At 48.0% G+C, this 7,748-nt stretch overlaps 1 protein-coding gene across 1 annotated transcript; it reads right to left on the bottom strand.

The window, feature by feature from the left end:
• Positions 1-444: 444 nt before the first annotated feature.
• LOC106807883 (signal peptide, CUB and EGF-like domain-containing protein 3) lies at positions 445-6,106 on the bottom strand (the record flags this gene model as incomplete). Its single annotated transcript, XM_014810375.1, has 3 exons — positions 6,039-6,106; positions 2,962-3,078; positions 445-580 (listed from the first exon to the last, which is right to left on the bottom strand). Coding segments are annotated over exons 1-3 (278 nt in total), but the record flags the coding sequence as incomplete, so codon positions are not given.
• Positions 6,107-7,748: the final 1,642 nt, after the last annotated feature.

Here is a 7,748-nt window from a genome sequence, read left to right on the forward strand (position 1 = left end):
TATGCCACACACACATCATCACACACACACGCACGCACGCACGCACCACAGCGCACATACACCCGACCAACACACGGCAAGCGCACGCCACACACATAACACGCTCACCAGCACTACACGCGCACACCACACGTCACGACCAAGCCACACGCAGACACGCACCACGCACACACGCACACAACGCAATCACACGCTACACAGCACGCACACACGCACACACGCACACACGCACACACGCACACACGCACACACGCACACACGCCACACGCGACGCACGGCACTGCACACACATTACAACACACACACACACACACACACACACACACACACACACACACACACACACACACACACACACACATACACACACACGTGACGCGCGCGCACACACGCAGACGCGCGCGCACACACACACACACACGTCACGCGCGCACACACACACACAGAGCCTGCGTACCTTCACATCTGTACTGGTCTAGCAATCGGTAGCCTTCATAGCAGGAGCATCTGTAGTTGCCCTGCGTGTTGACGCACTGTTGTTCGCAAATGTTTGACTTCTCGCTGCTGCACTCGTCAACATCTGCAAACGAAACGAGAAACGGCGCAGCACCATGGTTAATCTTGTTACGAAGGCGCGTGAAAAATCATCTTAGTTCTTCATTTATGCGCATGCGATGGGACACACCATAGGGACACACCATGGGGACACACCATGCGAATTTATTCGCACGATTGCAGCGGATTTTAAAGCCGCCGCGGAATTCGCATGGTGTGTGCGCTCAAGCGCGGGCGAATTTCATCCGCACCGAAATTCGCAGCGATCAAACATGTTTGATATTTTCGCTGCGGATTTTTACCGCTACAGACAGACAGTAGATCGTGTGTAGTGTGTCCGCTGCGGTCGTGCGAATAAATTCTCATGGTCTGTCCGCTCAATTATCGCATGCGGATGCGAATATCGCTGCGGATATGATCGCAGCGAAATTCGCATGGTGTGTCCTCCGCTTCATATTTTATGTAGTAGCGTTTGTCTGACGTAAATTCACGAGTATATTATACCTGTCATTGTCTATTTATAAATTCTTACATTTCTAAAAAGTTATAAAAATACATTTTGTGTTCAGTGTATTTAGATGACAATATTCATAGTAATTTTGAGAAACCTTTCATAGGTAGTGCGTGACCAGACCATATCAAATAAAGCACGCCTTGCACCGAGCTTAGTCACGCTGATGTTCCTTCGTACAGTCGCCCAAGCACGCAGCATTGTGGGATGACGAGGGATATATATGTGAGTGACATGAGGATTTCACGCTTGCATTGCGAAAGAGTTATTTAATGCCGTTGCTTCGCAAAACGACGCGCTCTTTACTTTTGCCGAGATCAGAATTCCGTTTATAGATCCTCATGCTAATCGCTTGAAATTTAAAGTAAACGCGTTGCAGGCGAGAGTGTTTGTCAACGCAAATCCGTTTAAGTCAGTAATATTTATCGGAGCTCACGCATTTTATCCGCGGTCGCATATACGTCATGCGTGTTATCGCAATCGAATTTTGGCGCCACCTGTCTGATTTCACGCCGTGTGAAATACGTGAATACGTGAAATACGTGAAATACGTGTGAAATAAGTGAGGCACCGACAACGGCGAGCAGACGATTCAACCAAATGAACCAATAGCAAGCGGGAATCGGTGATTACGTCATATAACGTCATATCGCGTGACATCAGCGACCGCTGAGAGATGCTGTTTCCGCGTGCAGCTGTAAAAGGTAGGTACGCAGGCACGGATGCACGCACGCAGGCACACACGCGCGCATACACGCAGGCACACACGCACGCACGTACGCACGCACGCACGCAGGCACACACGCAGGCACACACCCACGCACGTACGCAGGCACACACGCACGCACGCACGCACGCACGCACGCACGCACGCACGCACGCACGCAGGCACACACGCAGCACACACGCAGGCACACACGCACGCACGCACGCACGCACGCACACACGCAGGCACACACGCAGGCACACACGCACGCACGACGCACGCACACACGCAGGCACACACGCAGGCACACACGCACGCACGCACGCACGCACGCACGCACGCACGCACGTACGCACGCACGCACGCACGCACGCACGCACACACGCAGGCACACACGCACGCACACACGCAGGCACACACGCAGGCACACACGCACGCACGCACGCACGCACGCACGCACGCCCGCAGGCACACACGCAGGCCGGGACATTTGAGCCGGCTAGTCCCCCCAGCGCTGCTTACGTAAGCTCATTACGGCACGACTTATAACAGTTGTTTGCGTGTTCATCAGCAGCAAACAACAATATACACGCGATCGCTGGCACGCAGAAGCACAGGCTAACAGCTCTAGTAGTTTCACCATAGCTATCTATATACTAACTGTTTAACGTTGAGAAATCGCTACCGAACTCCATGATCAATCATTATGCGAAAATGTAGCGGAAGCGGAAATGTATGGTAAGCAGGAAAACAAGCGCGCTCCGAGCGCTGAACGAGCTGCTAAATATAAACGCCGTGATAGCGTTGACAAAATTATGTACAGCCGGGTGAGCTGCTTCACTCATTTGTTCTAACCTCGTCTTTCTATCAAGATCCTTCGCCCTCTCGGCTGCTTGCTTGCTCCCACTCGCTCTTATTCTCTTTCTCCTTTTGTTTCTACTTCTTTTGCTCTCTACCATTCTCTCTCTACGCTTTTTATACCTCTCTCTCACTCGCTCTTTTTCTCTCGGGCGCGCTCTCTCCCACACCCCTTCTTCCTGCACTTTTCTCCTCCTTCTCTCTTCATCGTTCACCATCTCCATCTTTCATTCTCCCTCATGAATTACGCCCGTTCTCTTTTATTTCGTTTTCCTAGTCTTACACTCCATTTATACTGCTCTATCAAAGATCTACCCCCAGTCAGGCTCACCTTCGCATCGCTTCTCGTCCTTGGCTAGGTGGTAGCCAGTGCGACACGAGCACATAATCTTTCCCTTCTGTGACTGACACATATGCGCACATCCGCCATTGTTGATCCTGCACGGATCTGAAACAAATGAACGGGTTAAAGCTTTGGCGGCAGTGTTCCAGCTGGGTCTTGTGCTGAGGATTTGTGGCTAGCTATTGCTACAAGGAAGCTCCGCCAGCACAAAGAACCGCGTAAGTTTCTCGGAAAGCCTTCAGTTTGATGTGCAAGCAGCCATTGGTACGCACAGGTCTTTTATACGCGCAAAGTCGTGTGTAGGGAGCTTTCAATACATAAATAATCACTTAGCTGAATCGATCGGAAACGTATGCACGCATAATAGGTCAAATTCCATTAATAGAATAAACTAGATCGTAAATATTAATTTCGGCTTTAATGGCGACGGTTTATTTTGTTATGCAATACGGTCCAGGGGGCCGTTGTCAGAAACAAAATTAGTCGCAACATTAGTCTTACCATTAACTTCCACTCGTAAACCGTTGACAGAAACATCGTAAGGTTACGAGAACGAAAAATCGTCGCAAGATAGCGCTGCATACATTGACGAGAGCTCAGACGCCATCTCGTAAGGCTTAAAATATAAAGGTTGAGAAATAACACATTACACTACGAAAATTAACATTAGTAGATTGACTATTATATTTTTATAATCAATGAAATAAAAATGTGTGGTTTTTCTTGAAAACACGTACAAAAATGCATTAATATATACTTAAAACGCTAATAGAAAAACATAAAGCAATACTATTAGCAAAGTGGCGTATGGCGATTTAGTTCTCTTTGTTCTAAGGGTTTTCCAACGCTTGGTCCTACGATTCTCGGCGTCTCGCGTTAAACAGTGTGAGAATTTGTTCTGTTGTGCAGAATTAAATTCAATGACACGTCGTTTTTTCATACAAATATTATTTATATGTGTTGAGCCATCATTAATATGGTATAAATTACTCGTGATGTACAATAAATGTGTATGAATTTGAATTTTGTGATCGATTCTCATCCAATCACTGAATCAGCAGCCTTGTGATGAAGTTCCTGTTATCGTAAGTTTTCTAATAGCTGCGATGTGTTTCTGTCAACGCTAGTCTCGCAACATTAGCATTAGTCGTAAGTGTTATCGTAGCATTAACTTTAGCATTAACTTTACGATGTTTCTGACAACGGGCCCCAGTATTCGTTATACGGATGTTTTGTCGCAGGTGTCGCCGGCAATTTTACAGCGCATAAAATCTACATCAAAGCTAGCGTCGTCATTGTCGTCATCCTTTTTTGCATCTACTCTTGTTTCTGCTCTCGTGCGCCCTTGTCGTCCTCATCATCATCATCAACATCATCATCATCATCATCATCATCATCAACATCATCATCATCATAATCATCATCATCATCATCATCCGCATCATCATCAGCATCACCATCATTATCTTCAGCATCATCATTATCAGCAGCAGCAGCAACAACAACAACAACAGCAGCAGCAACAGCAGCAGCAACATCGTCGTCGTCGTCATCCGCACCATCCACACTCTCCATGCTGTCATCAACGTAGTGCTCACCATTATAAACTCGCAAACAGCAATAGCAATATTAATGAGAACTAATGTAATTGGAGCAATACTGGCAATAAATGCCAACGCTAAAATAATTGCTACTACTACTGCTGCTGCTGCTGCTGCCATGGCTGCGTCACGTTGGCCTGGCGATGCTACATCGCGGCACATTGCCTCTACTTTTTTCTCTGACGATTTCTGAATTGTCGAAACGCATCCTCTTGCGACGCCGTATCGGCGTCATGTTGACGTCACGCAGCGCTCATTGCTTGTTGGGGATTGTAAGCTAGCAAGCGCGCGCGGCAGCTGAGGGCGGAAGAATACCATTAGCGTCATTAATATTAAACGTGTGATCTTGCTTTTTCACAAGTGAGCTGTACATTATTTATTGATGCGTAAGACCGCTCCGCACACCGCTCGCGAGTCGGCTGGCTGACTCAGCAGCGATGACGATGACGATGACGATGACGATGACGATGACGATGACGATGACGATGAAGCCAACAGCATCGCAGGCGCAGATGCACGCCGCGCTAGGGTGTAGTATGTATGCAGCTGGGCTGGTAGGCGCAACGATTCTCTTGCCACTTACACACACGCGCGCGCACTTACATACATGCACGCACGCACATATTCACGTACGATCAAACATACACGCACGCACGTACATATGCACGTGCGATCAAACATACACGCACGCACGCACATATGCACGTGCGATCAAACATACACGCACGCACGCACATATGCACGTGCGATCAAACATACACGCACGCACGTACATATGCACGTGCGATCAAACATACACGCACGCACGCACATATGCACGTGCGATCAAACATACACGCACGCACGCACATATTCACGTACGATCAAACATACACGCACGCACGCACATATGCACGTGCGATCAAACATACACGCACGCACGTACATATGCACGTACGATCAAATATACACGCACGCAAGCACGCACATATGCACGTATACGATTAAACATACACGCACGCACGCACGCACGCGCATATGCACGTGCGACCAAACATACACGCACGCACGCACGCACGCACATATGCACGTGCGATCAAACATACACGCATGCACGCACGCACATATGCACGTACGATCAAACATACACGCACGCACGCACGCACATATGCACGTGCGATCAAACATACACGCACGCACGCACATATGCACGCATTATTACGCACACACGCGCGCCCCGCACACACTCATTCACTTAATTGCCACGTGCCCAGGGAATGACAACAATAAACGCATTGCAACGTACACTGTGCATAGATTGAAGCTTTAAAATGCACCTTCATTCCCTAGAGAAATGTATGCGTAGAATTCATAGCAATCAAAACTGCGCGCACCAAATCCGTCGCACTAAACCCGAGAATACGAGTAGTCATTAATCTTTCTCAGCTGCGCTATATCCGCTCCATGAAATAAAACAGCACCTACCCAAGATAAGACCGAGTACAGCCATTGTCGTGTTCCTCTAACTACTTCTACATCTTCCGTTGGAATGTGCCGTGGATGGCCGTCGTTGACGAGTTCGTAACGCCAATTTTTTTCGTGACGCCGTTTTCGGTCGATCTTAGTGGGCGACGCTCGCGCGGGCGCGCGTGCGTTGTGTGTGTGTGTGTGTGTGTGTGTGTGTGTGTGTGTGTGTGTGTGTGTGTGTGTGTGTGTGTGTGCGTGTATCTCATATGGCTCCTACTGCGTAAGAAACTGTAACGTTTTTAAACAGCACTAAACGCTTGGATAATGTTTACTGCTCAGGCTACGAGTCCTACTAAACGTGGCTATAAACGATTGGACACACGTGATGCGATAACATTTTACTAGCACGTCCAGCTATATAGGTATGTTACGCCATAAAGTCTAGCAAATATTGTCCATTTTACGGCCACGGATGTTTCTCGTCGCGCTTTCTGGGGGTAATGTCGAAGCCTAAATATGATATAAAATCAGCGAGCAGAAGCCTAGTCACCAAGGCAATGTTCCAATCTATGCTATATGAATGCGTTTGATGTCTGTGTAAAGCTGTCTGACTTCATTTGATGTCTGGCTATGACTCACCTTTATTATTCCCAAAACATAACATTCGTTCGGGGAATGACATTTTGCCACATTGGCTCCGCACCCTTAAACACAAGGATCTTGATAATAATTATGTTTACACGCGTTCGTCATTAAGAGAGAACGCGATGCCGTCGGCCTAGCGCTAGATTCGTCTGCGTTTCCATGAATTCTGTTGTTTCATCGTTTAATTCACAGCTGGTGAATATTTAATAAGGTTTCTATTAGTCAGGGTTTACGCAATGTCCCCCTGTGCTTAAGGCACGAACAGTAGCCACACGAATTCGCCAGTAAACACGCGTCCTGCAGGGAGGCTTAGTCAGTCAGCGTGTGGGCTGGAAAGCCATCTATTGATACCCACGATAATAACCGTGTGTCCGACTTAAGGTATGTCGCGAGTACCTTACGTAATCATTCGCATGCTTTCGGGTCAACGCAGTGCATTTCCCTGCCACATGATGTAATCACTTGTGTGTTTAGGTCGTCCCGGGTCATCTTTAGACTATTAATTTTTTCCCATCGCCTGCCCGAGGCACGCGGATACCTGGCCGTAGTTACGTCACAGTTGACCTTCGATATAATATCTCAGAGCAATAGAAGGAGTGCTGTGTTACTGTGTGGGCTGCACGCAGCAAGCGGGGCTGGGCTGCATGGTTAATAAAAGAAATATTACGTGGTCTCCAAACCCCTAACGTTCGTTGTCACCATGAGGCCAACCGCTACACTAACCCTAAACCGATCCAAATCCATCACCCTAACCCAACCCTGATCCGAAACTCTGACAACCCAACGCTAACCCTAACCATAACCTTAACCACAACACTAACCCTAACCATAACCTTAACCATCACCCTAACCCTAACCCCAACCATAACCCTAACCCAACCCTGATCCGAAACTCTGACAACCCAACGCTAACCATAACCATAACCTTAACCACAACACTAACCCTAACCATAACCTTAACCATAACCATAACCCTAACCCTAACCCTAACCCTAACCCTAACCCTAACGCTAACCCTAATCCTAACCCTAACCCCAACCCCAACCCCAACCCCAACCCCAATCCCAATCCCAACCCTAACCC

This window comes from Priapulus caudatus, unplaced genomic scaffold, assembly GCF_000485595.1.
Source record: "Priapulus caudatus unplaced genomic scaffold, Priapulus_caudatus-5.0.1 Scaffold240, whole genome shotgun sequence".
Classification (NCBI taxonomy): Eukaryota; Metazoa; Priapulida; class Priapulimorpha; order Priapulimorphida; family Priapulidae; genus Priapulus; species Priapulus caudatus.